A 19,202-nucleotide genomic window follows, 5' to 3' on the forward strand; every position below is an offset into this window, starting at 1 on the left:
GCTCCTTCTTCTTTGAATTATGTCTCATAATGTTATGTATAGTATATTGTGTTCTTTGAGGAAACAATGAGGTTATTACAACAGGTTCAAAGTACATTTTACAGCAACAAATGCTTGAAGTTCTGTAAGTACACAGCAAAGCATCCACTGAAACACAGGCAGCAAGAAACGAATGTGTTATTTCAAGAGTGCAAAGTTTGCTTAGCTAATGGTCTGTCTGGGAACTTGCCTGCACACAAGTGTCATAAAACACAGTAAATTTCATTGTCCTTTTACTACCTAAGTGCAGATTTACCGTTGGAACTTCTCAGTATGTAATCTCCTAACGTGATCTAAGTGGCTTTTTTTTTTCATCCCTGTATGAATATTTTCTCTTCTAGAAAATACTTACATAGAGACATTTGGGAAGAAAAATATTCTCAATGAAAGGAAAACTTTTCTCTCTGTCTATTACATATAAAAATAGTTTTGTTAGTGTGTATATGTATGTGTGTGTATATTATTGATTGCAACCAAAAAGTAAATTAGAAAGGAAAGCATGCTTCTCCTCTAACATCTGTGGAATCCTTTCAAAGAGAAGCTGCTGTTATGGACCAGGAATGCATGGTTTCTGGTAGCTAGGATCATGTTTTCTGTGCCCTGAGTAAAGCAGGACTGCAAGAGGTAGAGATTCTTGGTGTTGTGATCTGTACTTAGGAAACAGTAGAGAAGTTAATGATTTGGGAAGCAAGCTTTGTGCTTGTGACACTGAATTTTATTTGGGGAAAGAAAGGTTTTGTGGTAAGAAGTCAGTGTGAAAGACAGTTTATACATTCCTTTTTATTTTAATCCCTCAGGAGCCAAACCCATCATTTATTTCTAAATGGGCATGCAGAGAAAAGTAAGAAATGGAGTTTGCCTTCATTGTTTTGTTTAATTTATCCTCATTAGTCTGCATTAGTCCTCAACCTTACTCCCTGAAATGGTAACCATTCATTTCGCCAATTCAGATCCCTCAAACCAAGCATTTATTATGGTGTAATTATTATTTTTCAACTCTTATTTGTATATTGTAAAGATCAGCAAGCAATTTTGCTTGGCATAAGTTTTCTGTTAGTAGATTTTAAAGGCTTTTTTTTATAGTTTGGGCTTTTTGATAGTTTTCCTAAAGCCTTACTTCAGAGGGCTTTTTAATACTTCTATTTATCAGCATTTTGCCTGCATTTTGTTTCTTGAGCTTTCCATTCTCTGAGCTATTCACACTCCATTTCTCTACTCCAGAAGAGTAGGAGTTACTCAGTTTAGTTTATTTCTTGTGGTTTGGTGTGCAAGGAAGAAAAGAGCTTTTGGCATTTATAAGTACTGGTGGGGCACTGGTGGATCCTGGATGTGCTATCTCATTGCATCCAGTGATGCATGTAATCTCATTTAGTCTTATTCTGCTCCTCGTCAGGGTCGTGCACCTAGTAGTAGAGACTGAACAAGCACTCTGCTACTTCAGAGTGTCTGAATTGTCACTATCAGCTTAAAAAAATTTAGCCTTTCCAATTTAGCTCTTCCAAGATTTCAACAAGATGAAATTCACACATGTGTGTAAAAAATCCAAAATGACAAGCAGCCTCTCATTCCTCTTCTATCAACAGTATGCAATTGCAGGCTGCTCCTGAGGCTCCTTGATACTCATCTTGTAGGGTGACTAAGATTTCAGTTTTAATCAGGTGTCTCTAGTGTAATAAAAGCAAGTATAGCCCAAAGGAACATAGAGGTTGTGCCATTCTGTGCATTCGGCAGGATGTACTCCTGTCTCACATGCTATGTGCAAATACTTTCCATACCATGCAGTACACTGCTGCAAGCTCTGTAATTACCAAAGAATTAGTTTTATTTAAATAAATAGATAGATAAGGAAATAAATAAATATTCCTTTTCTGTTCTTTGGGACTGTCTGTTCTAAGAACATCTCAGTGAACATCAGGTAAACTCTTGAGAGCTCCACTACCCAGTTACATGCTGCCTTACTCTGCAGAGAACACATCCTGTGTAGGGAGCACCACTTGCTAATCACCCTTCATCTAGGACATAGACTGAGTTTTCCTCTGCACAGAAAGTGGTATTCTCCTCCCTCTACTCTCCCATGGTGTAAATAACTCATTGTAAGTGTATAGAGCTATGAATGTTTTAGCAGATCTTTAATGTGCATTGCAGCATTGGGGGAAAATGAATTTCAAAACTGTTTCCTTCATTGCACTTAGAATATTTTAATATGCTTCCAGTGAAAACAGCCAAAAGTAAAACACTCGACCAAACAAACCAGTAGCATCCAAAACAGTATTCCCTTCTTGGCTCTTCTGAAAGAGCTATCAACAGTGACTAGAAAAATCCTGGAAGTGTCAACCCTTGGAGCATGTTTACGACAAATGATCCAGGAAAGTGTCATTGTGCCATCCCAAGTAATTCTTTGTATTTATTTATACCAAGCAAAAGAAAATAGACTCAAACAGCATAACGGCTTAGCCAGCCTGACACAGGGCACCACAATGCCTTCTTATATGCAAGGCAAGCACTTGCCAATCCCCTACCCAGTTGACTGAGAAGCAGTAAAGCCGTACTTAAAAGGAGGACTACATCCTTCACAGAACTATGGAAGCAAGACTCAGTTAATAGAAAATGTTTTATCTTCACTTTCAATGGCTTAAAATGTCTCTTTAGTTTTCTAAGACACAAAGTGCTAAACTTGCAGGCAAATTGGTACACTTAATGCCTGCCTGAATGATCAATTTTAGGCAAGTCCCTACCCCTTTCCACATTGAGGTTTTCCCTTATCTGTTTGTAACATGGAGCAGTGATGTTAATCTCTTACAGAAAACTCACCACAGAATCAAACATTGTTGTTTAGCAGTCAGTTATTTTATGTTCCTATTATTATGTTTAATGTTTGTATGTCTGTGGTCCTTTGCCTATAGAAAAGGGACAACATTCTGAGAAGAATATACTAAAACTGAAAAAAAGGTTTCTGAAATGCAGATTCCAGCAACCATATAGACAGCAGCAAATGCAATCAGACTGCCTTCAAATCTAATTTTATTTATTTTCTTTTTACTATATATATTTTTTCCCTGAAAAAAACTTTTGGGGTAATAAGGCAGCTTCTAATTATTATCCCTATTAGTCTAGTATTTATTAGGAGGTTACAGTTTCCCTTAAGTATCAGTGGTGTTAAAATGTTGAAGAGACAAGTATCTTCATTAGATATAGACCAGGACAAACCTACATTGTAAAAGGAAACAACCTTCTCCTTCTGATTAAGGTTTCTGTGTAGGTTCACAAGGTGATTGCATAGCCCTTGGACAAGAAAAGAACCACAGGGAATTAAAATTGTGCTTACCCTGTAATCCTGTTTTATTTTCTACAGGAAAAAGACAGTCTTTAATCAAAAAAAGGGTTAAAAATTAAGTACAGCATAAAGGGTGGCTTCATGTGCAAATGCCAAAGACAATAACCCTTTACACTGCAAACAAAATGGCTTTTTTATAATAAATTGTGGCTACTGTAAAAGTAACTTGGAGCAAGAGTGATATCGCTTATGTATATATCATGCAGCAAAAAAAAACAGTTTTGAGGTCAATCAAAACAGCTAAAAGCTTCTGTGAATTTGGAGACAACAATCAGAAGCATATTAAATAGATTTTATTTTTTTATAAAATCAAATTATAAAGTCAATAGGCCTTAATCTCTTAATCCTTCAACATTCATGTTTCCCTCTGGATGTTCTCAAGTAGATAGTTGTTTGAGTTGGGAGATCAAAGGGTTAATTTGCTTTTCAATTGAGGAGTGACTCAGAGTTCCCCTTTATTGTTTAGGGGGAAAAAAAAGTGGTATGTGGGTGTAAGGTAGGGAAAAAAAGCCAAGAAAATGGATTCGCTAATTGGGGTTTTCACCTGCTGTGAGTCTAATCGAATACAATGCTTTATTTGTAACTCAAGGAGAAAGGAGATTATGCAAAGTATGAGAAATTCAGACTGTTTTTAAAATTCTTATTACTTGGCGCTGTTGTAAGGGAAAGAAGACCAATGTGATAATAGCAGCATCAAGCTTCTGTTCAGGCAGACCAGGAAACTCCAGAAACAGTAAAAACTGAAGGAATGTGTATCCAGGCGATCAGTGCTAGATAGTTCTTGAAGGAAAACAAACCACTTTGGCTGTGAAACAGCAGGCTCCCGGCTACCCTGGGTTACTTTGTATGACATGGGCAGCTGCTTTCTGCTTGTAATGGACCATGAGGTTCCTCCCAAGTAATGTGCTAAACATCCTATTTGGAAACTTTAAGAGAGAGTTGTCTCACATCTGAAAACTTCGCTAAAGAGGCAAAAAAAGGTTTTTTTGGTGCAGCACGACTGACAGCCTTCAGACAGTTCATTCAAATTAAGCTACCTGCAGTAGTAATGGATCTCATACCAGGTCCACTGAAGTAAATGGAAAACATTCACGGGCTAGTGAGTTTTAACATAGCAATTCATATTTACAGAAAAACTAATCCTCTTTTGCCTTCCATGTTGGAGTAGTGTTGCAGATCCAAGTAAACAAAAAACTGTGATTTAGATGTTTTAAAACAAATTGTCTGACAACTACAGGAATTTAAGATTTCATTCTGCCGAGTTTTACATTTGCATTTGGAGCCTGAGACGTTGTACCATGAGCATCTTATGTATTTAATGCTCCTAGAAAAAAAAACAGGTGGGGTTTAATTGAACTGCTGGTTGAGCATTTCCTAAAATCAGGTAACTCAGTTGCCTAGAGGCTTCAGAGAACTCTCCTGGAACTTAGGATAAAACCCATCGAGTTCTGTGCTTACCAACATGTCTGTGGCCCCCCAGTTTAGGAGGGACATTGAGATGCTTGAGCGTGTCCAGAGAAGGGCAACGAGGCTGGGGAGAGGCCTCGAGCACAGCCCTACGAGGAGAGGCTGAGGGAGCTGGGATTGGTTAGCCTGGAGAAGAGGAGGCTCAGGGGTGACCTTATTGCTATCTACAACTACCTGAGGGGTGGTTGTGGCCAGGAGGAGGTTGCTCTCTTCTCTCAGGTGGCCAGCACCAGAACAAGAGGACACAGCCTCAGGCTGCGCCAGGGGAGATTTAGGCTGGAGCTGAGGAGAAAGTTCTTCACTGAGAGAGTCATTGGACACTGGAATGGGCTGCCCGGGGAGGTGGTGGAGTCGCTGTCCCTGGGGCTGTTCAAGGCAAGGTTGGACGTGGCACTTGGTGCCATGGTCTAGCCTTGAGCTCTGTGGTAAAGGGTTGGACTTGATGATCTGTGAGGTCTCTTCCAACCCTGATGATACTGTAATACTGTGAACAATCTATGGGAACAGGTTGCCCAGGGGAGGTAGTTGAGATCCCATCCCTGGAGATATTCAAAGTGAGGCTCAATGGGGCTCTGAACAACCTGATCTAATTGAGGATGCCTCTGCTTACTACAGAGTGGATTGGACTAGATGACCTTTGGAGGTCCCTTCCAGCCCAGACCATTCTATGATATACCAGTGATATAAATACCGAGTGAGATGAATTTTCTGTTCTTCTCAGGCATGTGTCTTCTCAGGCATGTGTCTTCCCAGTGTAAAAATAAAAAAGGGAAGTTTTGTGTACATTTGAAAGACACCTTTTTGTGGCTTTACCAAGAGACCAAAGTCTGTAAGGCCTGGAAAAGGCCTCTGCTCTCCATGCAGCATTATTTTCACGTGTAAAAGATGTAACTGTATAACTTGCACGAGAGGAGACTGGCTGCACCGCTTGGAGATGCTTGTGACTAAAAGCAGACTGTTCATTTTAATTTGTATGCCAGATATTAAGCAGGAATTAATATAAAGGAGCACTGCAACAGCTACTCGGCATGTGCAGAACAACTACTTCTGCTTGACAGCTCCGGGGTAGAAGCTCGTTCTTCCCAGTCAGGCCATGGCAAGCCCGTGGCAATGAAATCACTTGGTTTCACTGACAAATAAACTACTCGGCATTCTGAGGGCCGAAATTAACAGCAACGAAGCAAAAGCCCAAGTTAAGGCTCATTCAAATCCTTCCCAGCCCCAGTACATATTTAAGTTTACTTCCCAAGTCCGCTGCAAGCGAGCAGATCTGCCGGCCTCTGGGCGCACCGATCTCACCGGCGGGGCCAGAGGAGCGTAAAGAATCACAGAATTGGCAGGGTTGGAAGAGACATCAAAGATCATCCAGTTCCACCCCCGCTGCCATGGGCAGGGGCACCTCGCACTAGGTCAAGAAACGTATCGCCCCCCCGAATAAAAAAGGGTCCAAGCAACCGCCTAGGTCTCCCCGCAGCACCGCCAGAAGAGCTGCCACAGCCCGGGTGAACGCAGGCACCAGGGCAAGATGCCCTCGCTCGCCCCGCTGCCGAGCTGAGGAGAAGAGCAGGCCCCGGGCGGAGCTCCCCGCGGCACCGGCACCGGGCGGGGCTGGGCGGGGCGGGGGAGCACCGCCCCCTCCTTCCCTCCCGCCTTGCCGGCGGGGCGGCCGCAGTGGCGCTGGGTGGCGGGGCTGGGCGGTCGTGCTGTTCCTGCCTCCGCGCCGCCGCCGAGCAGTCGCCGCCATGAGGGAGCAGCTCAAGGGGTGAGGGGGATGCGGGGGGCGGCAGGTGCCGGCGAGAGCGGGCGGGCGGGCGGAGACAGGCTGGGGGTTCTTAGGTGTTTTGTCTGGGTGTCCACTGGAATGGTCGTGCGCTCTGTGGAGGTGACGGGAAGCGTGGCTAACCGGCGTCTTCACAGACCGTGGCGGGAAGCTGCCGTGCCCTGCCTTTCGTGTGTTGCCCTGGAAAAGTCGGCGTGCTGCCTGGTTTCCTCTGGGCACTTGAAAGGGCGTTTTGTTCAGCGCCTCCTGTCTCTGACGGCGCCGCAGCTGGGCGCCGGACGCGCAGGAGACGGCGAGGCGCGGGCAGGCGCGGGCGTACCTGTGCAGGTGCGGTGGGCGCCAAGCGTGAAGCGCTGGGGCCCGGCCGAGGAATCGCGAGCGTGCCGCGGACATGCGAGGCTCCGGAGAGGTGCCGAAAGGACGGGAATCGGCTTTCGTCCTTAAGCCTTGGGTCTTAAGGGGCAGCGCAGCTTTGTGAAACGTTACTGGTGTCAGACACGGCTCGTTCTGTAACTTGGTTGAGGCGTGAACTTGAACAGAATTCCTAAAAGCAGACGTGCTTAGAGGTGTTTTACTTTTCCCAGGGATTTCACGCTTAGAAGTACTCTTTTGATTGAATAGGCAGAAGAAGCTGGGGGGCCGATTGCCTCTGGGCTATTGCTTCCCAAGTGCTACACTTGTTGTTACGCCGTACATCATACTGCCTTTTAAGAGGTATTGTAAACCGCCTTGCAGCCTGGGACACCAGCATTGCCCTCGCTCCTCAGCTTGAGATGAAGTTGGGCTGAGAAGTGGGTTTTGCAGGTGGCTTTGCAGCACGCGGAGCTGAGGAAACAAGAAACGCGGTTCTGTGTAGGATCTTTGACCTTTTAGCGCCAAGGAATTGTTTGAGGCCATCTGTGTTTGAGCCTGGATTTGACAAGACCCTGCAGTGAAATTGCTTTGGCAGTAGTGTAGAGGATTGACTTTGAAAAGCAAATAGATCAGTGGAGAGGAACAGCTGGGGGGGCAGAATCACCAAGCCTTAGCTACTGAGCAGGAATCTTTGACCATGATAGAGCGTACAAAACAAATGTTTAACATCAAGGGGAGAAAAAAAGAGTTGCTATTCAGTACTCGGCACTTGATATTTGCCCTTCTACTATTCATTTTCAGTATCGGCGAGAAACTTTATTGTGTATCGGTGGCAGCCTTCAGCGGTCTGATAAATCTTGCAAAAGCCAATAAAACACACTAAAGTCAAATTCCTGCTGAAAAGACTGTGATCCTTGTCTTAAACAGAAATAATCTGTGCACAGATCAGTAGTCTCTAGATTACAGATGAAAACAGTAGTCCTTTGTGAAGCACAAAGGACTGTCACCTTTTTACATTGCTAATGTTTTTCTGTAGCAGTAACTTGTTTTATCTGAGGCATTAATAAAACGCTGCAAAAAGACAAATGTTAAATCTTTCTTGTTGCTGTCATCTAGTGAAGAAAACATTTTTCTTTTAAGTGAATGGTAGTGTATTCATACGTACGATTTTGACTGCGTTTAGGTCAGTTTAGTAAAATCCAAACAACTCTATCATGTTTATTTTGGCTTTTTGACAACAGTCCTAAGGTGGTTGGAATAACATTTTCTTCACCCCAAAGGCAGAAGGTGAGAGGTATTGCAAATTGTATTGCTTGAAAATGGATCAGTTTGGTGCTTTGTAAAATGCTGCTTGAATTTCAGCTTTTTTTTATAGGTGTATGTAGCTTTTTATTTATTGCTACCTGATAGAATTTCTCATTCTATGCACATTTGCACACATGCTCATCTGGTTTGTGCCACCTTCTAATGAAGGGTGAGGGGCAAAGCGCGGCAAGCATGGCTCTGCTACCGCCAATGAAGAGAGATGTTAGAGTTTAACGAGGATTGCAGCTGCAACCTAAAATTCAAGATTCTGGAGCTGAGTACATGAGATTGAATCCTATATATATGTATATATAAATAGTTAAAAAAAGAGAGGAGAATGGGGAGGTGGAGAGGGAGTGCAATCACAAACAGTTAAAGGATTGCAAATGTTTCAGTGTGGCTTGTGCAGGAATGTTGAGGGGGGAATTTGTGCAGGGGGAGCATTGCTTTTCACTACTACTGCTGCTGGTGTTGCTTAGAAATAGTATCAAAGGAAGGAAAATAAGGTAACTGTTTTGTCCAAACTGATTAAGTTATAGCAAGGGAAGTGCAATTCAGCTGGCATGTCAGTTAGGATATCATCTCTTGATTTCAGGTTTTCAATCCTATGTGTTACTGGCTCTGCCAGCAGCAATGAGAGGCAAATCTCTGTGCTGTTGGCAGGAGGAGAGGAGTTCACACAGGCATAGTGTGACAGAATTCCCCACATAAAAATTATCTTTGCTAATATAATATAATTATCCTTTAATGAAGTGGTCCTGCAGTTCCCAGAGGATGTATTAAGTGAAGACTGTGCTTTCATCCCACTGAATTATCAGTGTATTTAGTGTGCCAGTCACACCAGCACCTAGATGTCACCATTATCCATTGATGCTCTTCTCTTTTTCAGGCAAGGTTTTAATTTCCGTTCTACCTTTGCAGCTTAAGTTAGGTGAGAAAGATGAAAGTACACTGCATCAGCCCACATACATTTGTTGTTGTTGTTGTTCTTGCAGAATGTTGATGATTTAAAAGCTACTGGTCAATTTAATTGACCTAAATGTAGAGCCAAATTGAAAAATACATCCTCTGAGCATGTGTAATATCGGAAAACTATTGGCTGTGTGCATTGATGCCTTTTCATGTTGGTGGTTCTTTGGAAAAGCATCTTGAATACTTATTTGTGCATCTCTTCTCATTCTGATTCAGCTGCTGCTGGTCAAGAGAACTTACACTACACTTTTCATGTCTTTCTTACTTGTAAGCTGTAAAGGGCCTTGTTCACAGGAGTTTCAAACTCTGGCAAATGCATTGCTGCAGATCTATTAAGGATGCTACAGCATTCCTAAGTGTGGTTGAGGCTGCCTGGAACTGCTGAGCTGGCATTTCACTTCAGACGGTACTCACCGTGAGGGCATACACACAGATCCTCCCCCACTGGTCCAACCCCAAAGCTCACAATTAAATGGCCTTTGAAAATGGCACAGAGGCTTATGAAGAATAGCCTCGATGGAATCTAACCTTTCCTGGAGCTGCCCTTGTGTGCAGAATTGTTGATAACTTCCCAAGCTGAAAACGTTCAATTGAGAGGCAAACACATTTTAGCTGGAGCAAAATAGCTGCAGCCTTCTTGTGTTCTGCATGTAAAGTACCAGCAGAATCTGCCCTGCCTCAGTACTAGCACTCAACTCTACAGAAGTCACACCAACACAAGCTTCAGTTCCCTGTAAAGCCCTTGTTGCTTGAAAGAGTACAGAGGTGTACTGATGGCTCACCAGTTAGTTGCTGGGTCTAGTACAGTGTTCAGGGTTGAGTGATCTCAGTCAAATTGCTGAGAGTGATTGCACCAGCTGACTGCTGCCCCATGGGTAGTCAGTGCTGGGAAAGTGGCAGGGGTCAGAGTTAGGGTCTTTACTGAAATGACTTTTATAACCTAAAGAAAGGAGTATTTCCTCTAAGTTCCAAATAAGTCTATAAATAAAACAAAGGTAGGGAGAAAAGGGGGAATGTACCTGCCCTGCATATTGGCTCTGCAGATGAAGCAAATAAATCATTGCTTACAAAATTCCTTACATCTTGAAGGGAATAAATTTTACAGAATTGCCTGGGTTGGAAAGGACCTCTAAAGGTCATCTGATCCTACCTCCTGCAGTAAGCAGGAACATCCTCAACTAGATCAGGTCACCCATGAAAGAAGAAGCAAACTGAGTAGTGGTTTGGTGTTACTACTCTTAAAATTACCTGAAGAGAGTTGGAATCCAATGTTTCTCTGGCAATGGAAGTTTTATTAACAAGATCTTGGATAATTCTGGTTTGTATTTTCTGGTGTATTAGCAAATGCCATAAGCTTAAACCATACATGTTAAATTCACCAGTATGTGGTTAGGTCTTACCATAAAAAATAATAATTTTTAAAAATTAATAAATTACTCATCCATGTAATGCCAATTAGTGATTAACCATAATAGTTTTCCACATCTGAGATGGTCCTTTTGTTCCTCTATGCAAGACAGGTATAGAATTCCATAGTTAGATACACCTTTGCCAGACATCTCATGGCTTTAAAATATTGTAATGGAGGATTGATATCTTAGAAGGCCACCAAGTTAACGTCTGCGGAGTCTGAAATGGTCTAGTTTATCCACAGGAAAAGAATAGGGCTACCTAACTAATTTCATAGGGGAATTCAGGTAGATCTGTTTTCAGAGGTTTCTTGTAACTGCATGAGTTCTTTCTCTCATTCTTACTATATGACTTGGCATACAAACCAAGATGTAGTTCAAATATCCCACGCTTCCTGGGGCTGCCTGCCTGTGTTGAGGCAAGCCAGGATAGCCAAGCTCACCTGTGGGGAGCTGTTGATCTGGGACCGAAACTGGGTGCAAACAATCTGCAGTCCCAGCTTCGGGGGCTTCAGAATTTATCTAGGTCTGCTGAATTGTACCATCTGTACACCTGAATTGTACTGTCTCTAACTATGATGAGTGCACTCCCTTTCTATTTTTCTTTGAGCTGCTGCTGTACAAGCAGAGGCTTCAAGTAGGCAAGTTTTTAGAGACTCAGTGTGTAAATGAAATTATTTCTGATATTTAAAAAAATGTGCTTTCTGCCTGAGTATGGTAAACCCCACTGGTGCTGCATTCTCTCTGCAGAACCTGCCCATACCAAGTGTGGTAGGAAACGCAGGAGCTCATGTGCGAGTGTCCTGGAGCCACAGGTTTTCACTTGAAGCTGCTCAGTTTCTGCGTTAAAAAAAAACAGAGCATGCTGAGATTTATGACTGTGATTACAGCCACCTCCCTTTGCAGGACTCGTGTTTTACCAAAGCAAAGAACAAGACTGCTTTTGCTCTTCTGGTGTCCTCCTCCCTCTTTCACTGCCTTTAGCCACCGCAGGAATTAGGAAGAGGAGGGGATGCCGAGCTTGATGAGACAGGGCTTGTTTAAAAGGCAGTGCTCAACTAGGGCAGCGTTTTTTTTCCTTATGCTTAATGCTTTTGGTGCCTTTAATTCTTTCTTTCAGTTACAGAGCAAAATCTGGAATTATTATATATAGTAAGCTACTGAATATATAGAGGTTACTGGGCCAGAAAAGTATTCACATGGATCAAATAAGTAACTTGTCTTTGGAGTCCAAAATTAAATCTTACAAAGAAAACATATCACTATTTTCATTTTTTTTCATTGAGTAGGAGTGGTGTTGAAATGATTCATTGAAAATTTTACCCCTTCTTAACCTATAAAAGGTACAAGTATGCTTGGGAAGATCACTGTCTCAGAAAGAGAATTCAAGAACCGTTTTTTCTCTGAAACAATGTCTAATATCAGTCTTGCAGTGCACTTTTGGGTGTATGGGTGCATTCAACCCACTGGCTGGGCTGTGGTTTGGTCTCTTGTAGCTGGGAAGTGTGTGCTTCAAGAGCTCCAAGCACTATGGGTCAGGTCTTGCACTCCTGAATGATGTGTGGAAGTTGGAGGCAGGATTTTTGCTTTTTAAGTACAGACATTGCAAATGTGGTTGTACTGCTAGCAACATAGGCTTTCCAGATTTTGTTCTTATGAATATGCATGGGTGTCTTTCAGTGTCCTGGAGTTCTTTGTGAACAGGACTTTATTACTGGTTACAGGATAGATAAGGAGAAACTTCTTTTGAGTTTTATGCCTGCATGGAAACATGATCATGTTAAGCTATGCTGTCATTTAGAAAAACTATATGAAGTGTAACCTCAGGAGCCATGGGTTGCTACTACACCCACTAGCACTTCATTTTGTTGGCTTTCTCACACTGCGTGCCTTTTGGCACCATGTTGTGTTGCAAAGCTGAAGGCTGCTAGCCTGCTAGCCTCAATGCAGAGGCTGTCCAATTTACATTCTAGTCAGCTGCAGCATTTCATAACCCCACTTTAGCTTATCCCTGGCTTCCCAGCAGCTCTGCTGCCTGACACTACATGGGGACCTTCAGGGCAAGGGAAAGTGACTGAGAGTCTCAGGGAAAAAGAGGAGCTGTAAATAGTCTGTACTGAAAGGAACTGTCAGCGTTGGGGGGTACAACACAGTGACCTGAAAAGTGGTGTAAGCCGATGGTGGGTGGGTCAGTGGGCTGTTGCACGGGGATTTTAGTGCAGGTGTGTGGACCAAAAGGAAGAACTACAACCACTGCATTTGGTAGCTCTTTCCTACCACATGGGAAAGCATTGAAAGAATATGTAAGGTGAAGCAGGTCAAAAATACCATGGATTTCAGTATATGGTCAGAATTCCCATAAACAATTTAAGAACTAAGCTCTTTTAAATATTTGCCCTCTAGCCTAGGGGAACTGAAGAACAATCTGCACAGAGCAATGAGTTTTTGAGAATTGATGGACATGTTTACATGCTCCTCAAGACATTGTGACATATATGAATACTTGCTGTCTTTTTAATATTAGCTTTTCATTTTGTTTCTTGAGCCCATGCCTAAATAAAGTCCTCTGAGTTAATGTCTCGTGTTTGAGAAGACAAGAGACTGCCACTGCTGAGAGCCTCTGCCAGGGCTGTGGGCGTTGGTCTGGCATAGTGCTCTGATGTGCAACCTGTACCACTTGCTCTCTAGCAATTTTACTTTACTAACTTTCATGTTTTGCATTGCAGCCATGAGACGCAAACGACCTGCTGGGATCATCCCAAGATGACTGAGCTTTACCAGTCTTTAGGTAAGAGATCAGTTTGGCTTCGGTTTCGTTCTTTGTCTTGTTTTGGTCATTTGGCTTTTTTTGCAACCCTTAATTCTTAAGGCAAAGATTTCTAAAACTAGTAAAAACCCAAAAGAGAGTGAAAGTGCAAGCCAGTGCTTTTATCAAGGTTAAAATTTTCTGCAAGGGAAATAATTAAGACATGATAACACATCTCAAACGTGCAGTGGAAAAAATAATATTTCATTTAGCACGTTTGAAATGTGCTGGGATTATGGAGTAATTTGGGTGCATTGTTGCAAGCTCTCACTGAGAGACTGAGACAGAAATCAAAAGATTCTTTTTTTTGTGTGTTTTTTTTTTTTTTACTATACAAAAAGCAGATGAAACATCAAACCAAGCTGCTGTTAATGTTGACTTTTGGGTGGTAGGAAGCCAATTGAAGCAATTTGCCAGACTGCGTTACCAGGGCTTTATTTTTAAAGCGCTGTCAATACTTTGAAGGCATGGCAGCTGTCATGATGTCATTCTGAATACCCAAATTGCATGCTTATTATGACTTCAGATGTGCCTCTCTGGTGGAGGGTTTTATTTTATTTTTTAACAGCTTTGGATTTTATTAACAGAAGCACATCTCTAAGAGAAAATAGGTCGATCCAGGCTCTAGTGTAGGCTGCTTGGCAGACCATTTAATAGCTAACTCTTTACTTTTAATGGTTCTGTTAATAAATAATAGAGAGTATAATACAAATGAAGCAATTTCTCTAAAAGAAATATCAGTGAATATTCTGCATTCATAAAGGAGGTTATGTCTGTACAGCACACATACATATACCAGCTTTAAATGAGCCAGCTTGATCACTAGAGCAGTCAAATCTAGCAACCAGTGCAGGCTTATTTACCATGGTGAAAAATAGTTTAAATTATCTCCTGCTAAAGTCTCCTTTAGCTGCTGAAAACAGTCTAATTATGCCATCTTAATCTATTTCAAGCTAACTCAGGTATCTCTATGGTGCTCTGCAATTAAAGGCATACCAAGAATATTTTAGAAAAGTGGTATGCTAGAATGAAACATTGTGAAGATTTTTTTTCCTTGCAGAACTAGCACTGTGGCAGCAATTTGATTGAAAATTAACCAGAATACAGCTCTGTTTATTGAAAAGGGTACAAGATGTATAAGTTCAGGCTAACCAAGTGCAAAAGAAGACAAGTATTGGCTTGCCATTTAATTATAATATATTGCCCTGTTTGTCTCCTATGTATTTCTGCTTTTAAGGTGAGTGGTTTAAGAGATTCAGGACAAGTAATGATTGCAAGTGCAGACATCCCTTTAATGCAGGAAGATCTTCAAACAGTTCCCTGTTAATTGAACTACATTCTGACTCCATGGCTGCCTTTGATCCAGAGATTGAATGATATTTCTGATACTGTTGTTGGTCAGATCTAAAATCCTGTTGCAGCTGCTTTTCTTCTGGTGTTTCCCTATTTCAGCTGGAGTACTCTTTAATATCAAGAAGTGAAGAGATAGCTCTCTATAAGGAAGGAAAACCTCTTGATGTGTTCACATCCACAGTTCAAAAGTTGTGTAATTGCTGAAGTCACTTTGCATTTAATTTGAGTTTTATCACTGTGGGTATCACCCAAATGCCAAGAGTTTAAGATAGCATTATTTCATATTGCATAAAGAGGGAGCCTGTTTAGGCAGATTTTGTTTCATTTTCTTCTAAAACCCTGCTGCTACCTTATCAGGAGCAAGGACTATCCAAACAGACAGTCCATTTTCTGGCTAATTTTATCTCTTTTGAGGTTGAGACCAAACACTTACTAAAAATGATGCAAACACTGGTTTTAGCAAAAGAAGTGTAATGTGCATTTTTACTAGTAAACTTGAATGTTCATATACATGTACAAACCAGATTAGACAAGGTGATTCTTTGTGCACTGCCACATGGGGTGAAGCTTTGATAAGAGCACTACCACATAAGCTACCCATTTATTTTATTTTTCAGTTGGGTGTATTCATCATTGCCTAACTCATGCAAACTGCATAATACAAGCATAACCCGTTTGGTCTTGAAGAGAGCCCTTGATGTATTTTCAGTGCTTAGCTTTGCCTCGGGTCAGAACGGTAATAATTGGATGTTTGAAGTCTTTTCAGACTGTTCAGTAATATTTTATCTGAGAAGATATTATGAAAGTTGATTTTGTATTACGTACTCATTAGATCCCAGTACTTTTCCCACATCAGCCTCCAAATTTTGCTTCTCATTTGTGTGAGGAAGGTAATAAAAGAGCTTAAGGTGTATGTGTTCTTAAAATCAGGGAGAAAATGTGAATTCTGCAAGCCAGGTAAATGCAAAAAAAAGGGAGACCAAGCACATCAATGCTGTCAAGAGTTCTCATTTTCCAACTCCTACACTTAGCCTGTAGGGAATAATTGAGCTATGTGATGTCTCTCTCTATACATCCCAGGTACTGATGTGCTGCCTTTCTGTAAATTGGCCCCACTTTAATTGGCACCAGTATACCATCATTTCCAAAGGGATCTTTATGTCTAATTTAAAGTCTTACAAATTACATTAAGTGAAGGAGGAAGAGGCAGCCTGGCACTAGATAATGCTCCTCACCTGCCTGTGTCTTTGAGACACAACAGAAACCTCTATTAAACAAAAAAAACCCCATGAGTAATATTAGTTTTATTCTTCATGTGTCCAATTCACACACCAACACATTGTTGCATTTTGTTTTTTTTTTCAAAAAGAGATTAATTCCAAGTTTGAAACTTACTGACCTCAGCTTTCTGTCTTTAGGAGTTTGAATATTTATGCAAATAAAGCTAAACTACTTGGGAACATTATTTAATACTGGTAAAAGAAGACTGGAAAATGCTGTGTACACTTTTGTACCTTATCAAATGATTGGTCCAAGAAGTAATTCATGCTGGCTTTTGTAGGGACTGCATCAGAGAGTGCAGAAATAACCTATAGAAGGAAATTCTAAAACAACCTGCCCATGTGCACTTGCAGCCTGGAGGGACAACCAGTTTCTGAGCTGCACCAGGGGAAGTGTGGCCAGCAGGTTGAGGGAGGTGATTCTCCCCCTCTACTCTGCTCTGGTGAGACCCCACCTGGTGTACTGCATCCAGTTCTGGAGCCCCTATCACAAGAGGGATGTGGACATGCTGGAGTGTGTCCAGAGAAGGGCTACTGGGTTGATCAGAGGGCTGCAACACCTCTCCTATAAGGACAGACTGAAAGAGTTGAGGCTGTTCAGTCTGGAGAAGAGAAGAGGAGGCTCTGACGTGACCTCATTGTGGCCTTCCAATATCTGAAGGGGGCCTACAAAAAAATGCTCCTGAGGGACTTTTTAGGCTCTCAGGTAGTGACAGGACTAGGGGGAGTGGAGCGAAGTTGGAGATGGGGAGATTCAGCCTGGATGTGAGGAGGAAGTTGTTTAGCGTGAGAGTGGTGAGAGGCTGGAATGGGTTGTTCAGGGAGGCAGTTGAGATCCCATCCCTGGAAGTGTTTAAGGCCAGGCTGGCTGAGGCTATGTGCAGCCTGCTCTAGGGTAGGGTGTCCCTGCCCATGACAGTGGGGTTGGAACTAGATGATTCTTATGGTACCTTCCAACCCTGACTGATTTTGTTAAGGAAGTATTCTCAAGTTTTCTTGGAGCTCATTTGCAGAAACATAGCTGTTTATAAAGATGCTACTAACAACTATAAAGTATTTGACTTGAAATTTAGCACATATTAAAAAAAATCATTTTTAAAAGAGATTTAATTGTAAGATATTAAATTTCTTGTTCTTGGCTCTTCATTATTATTTAAACAACATATCATTTTATCAGTTTTGATGAATCATCTACTCTTGATTCAAATTGGGCAATTTTAACTCTTTAATAAATTTATGATTACTTAGGATTACATAATAAGCTGTTAGCATCAAATTACTTAATTGTTGCATAATGGTCAAATCAATGCAAGAACAAATAACTGCACCAATCATAGAATGACTTGGGGCCTCCAAACATTGTCTAGTCCAACCCCCCTTGCAGTGAGCAGGGACATCCTCCATTAGATCAGGTGTATCCAGTGGATGTTGGTATCAATTAATTAAGAAGAAATTATATCAACTAAGAACATAAAAAATAGTGCTGAAATATGAAAAGTAGTAAAAATCAGTGATGTGTGAGTCTCGAAGGTTCAAGGCCTGACACATCCCCTGGTTTGTATTTACACCATTATGAACCACTCCCATTTTCTTCTAGCTTTCCTTAGAAGGTCTTCAAAGTACTGAGAACTGCTCCAGCTGCTTTTCTTTCCAAAAGCAGTTCCCCTGAAGCAGCTCTGCTTTTTTACAGCCTCCTTTTACAACTCTCCTTTACAAATTTTCTTGTCCTTCATAATAGCTCCAGGGCATCACTGAAATGAGAATTTGTTTTATTTCATTGTCCTGGAGAGTTCAAGGACCCTTGGGTGAGAAGAGAGATGGAAAGAGAAGGAATCAAAGTGGTGTGGGGATGCTTAATTTTTTTTTCAGATGATCTCCTGAGAGTGAGCATTTATTTAATGCCAGTCAGTTTAGCTCAGAATGATAGTACTTTGCCTTTAAGCTGGAAATGACTAAACTTGCAGTGATAGCCCAGAAGAACTTGGCCTGTCATGCTATCCTGTTAGTGTCTCTCTCCTCCAGCCTTCCTGTGTAACATCAGTACAAGTCTCCTCAAGGTGCGTTAGTGTCACTGTGAACAGTAATTGTAGTAGCAGGGTGCAGTCAGAGATGTTGCCATGTGCATCTGTTTATCTCTCCTAATTCACCAAGGCAAGATGCAGGGATGAAAAACACCCTCACCCTTGCAGACTGCAGTGCACTGGTGATAGCTTTCCCTTTAACTTGAAGGGATATGGGACAGTTCTCTGTGGAGTACACAGAAGAAATGTCAGCATTGCTTAACACAAGGTGGGAGAACCCTGGAAGGTGCCTCTGAGCTCCACCAGGCTTTCGGCAGCAGCTGCCTAATTGATCTTGTGGCTGGCTGCTCTCGTGCAGTAAGGTGAGCTTCCGACTCTGAATGACTAAGGTGGATAAACTTTATCCCTTTTGGTTTGTGTATTTTGATTTGTCCTTCTGAAATGCTTCCTGAAGAGGTCGAACTGCCCCTCTCTGCCATAACAGTTTTTATGGCAAACTACTAAACCAGATATTTAATAAGACTCAGCTCATATCCCAACCACATAATGGGGTGGAAGTAAGGTGTAAATCAATGCTGCCTTACAGTTTTGGGTTTGCAGGCTGAATAGAAGCCATTACATGCTAAAGCTAAATACCCAAAGGTCATGTCAGTTGGTCTAGTTATTGGGATGCTGACATATGCTGTGGTGTTCATTCACTTGGTCTAGAAGCAGTCAGCAGCATTTTGGTGCCCTGGGTACCTCCCACAAAAGTAATCTGCAGGGAGACTATGAGCTGTTCTAGTTAGGGGGATGGGGTTGTTACAACATGCCATATTGCTTCAGTTAGGGTGGTTAAGCTGTCTATACGTATAAACACACTGTTTACTGTCATTTATTCTCAAGGCAATGTAGATGATAGCATTAATTATAATAGAGTCAATGACTGAGACTGGGCTGATATTAAGCCATGTTGCTTGATTAATTTCTTTCCTTTGTGCATTTATGTCATTTGCATTTTGAAATTACAGTTCATAAAGAGGCAATATATGTCACTGTAGGGCATCAATAAAAGATTTATATATAAGGCTTGGGCAGGGGAA

General features: G+C 41.8%; 1 protein-coding gene across 21 annotated transcripts in view; it reads left to right on the plus strand.

Annotated features, from left to right (window-relative positions):
• DMD (dystrophin) overlaps positions 1-19,202 on the plus strand; it is a 1,274,903-nt gene that overhangs the window by 1,169,524 nt on the left and 86,177 nt on the right. For 17 of the 21 annotated variants that reach the window (XM_064151948.1, XM_064151973.1, XM_064151974.1 and 14 more), the window contains one exon: positions 13,387-13,448. In XM_064151948.1, the coding sequence (XP_064008018.1) occupies positions 13,387-13,448 (62 nt within the window). Of the gene's footprint in view, positions 1-6,499; positions 6,603-13,386; positions 13,449-19,202 lie in introns of those variants that run through there. The other 4 variants (XM_064151969.1, XM_064151970.1, XM_064151971.1 and 1 more) reach the window with 1 other exon arrangement.

This window comes from Pogoniulus pusillus, chromosome 12 (genome assembly GCF_015220805.1).
Source record: "Pogoniulus pusillus isolate bPogPus1 chromosome 12, bPogPus1.pri, whole genome shotgun sequence".
NCBI lineage: Eukaryota > Metazoa > Chordata > Aves > Piciformes > Lybiidae > Pogoniulus > Pogoniulus pusillus.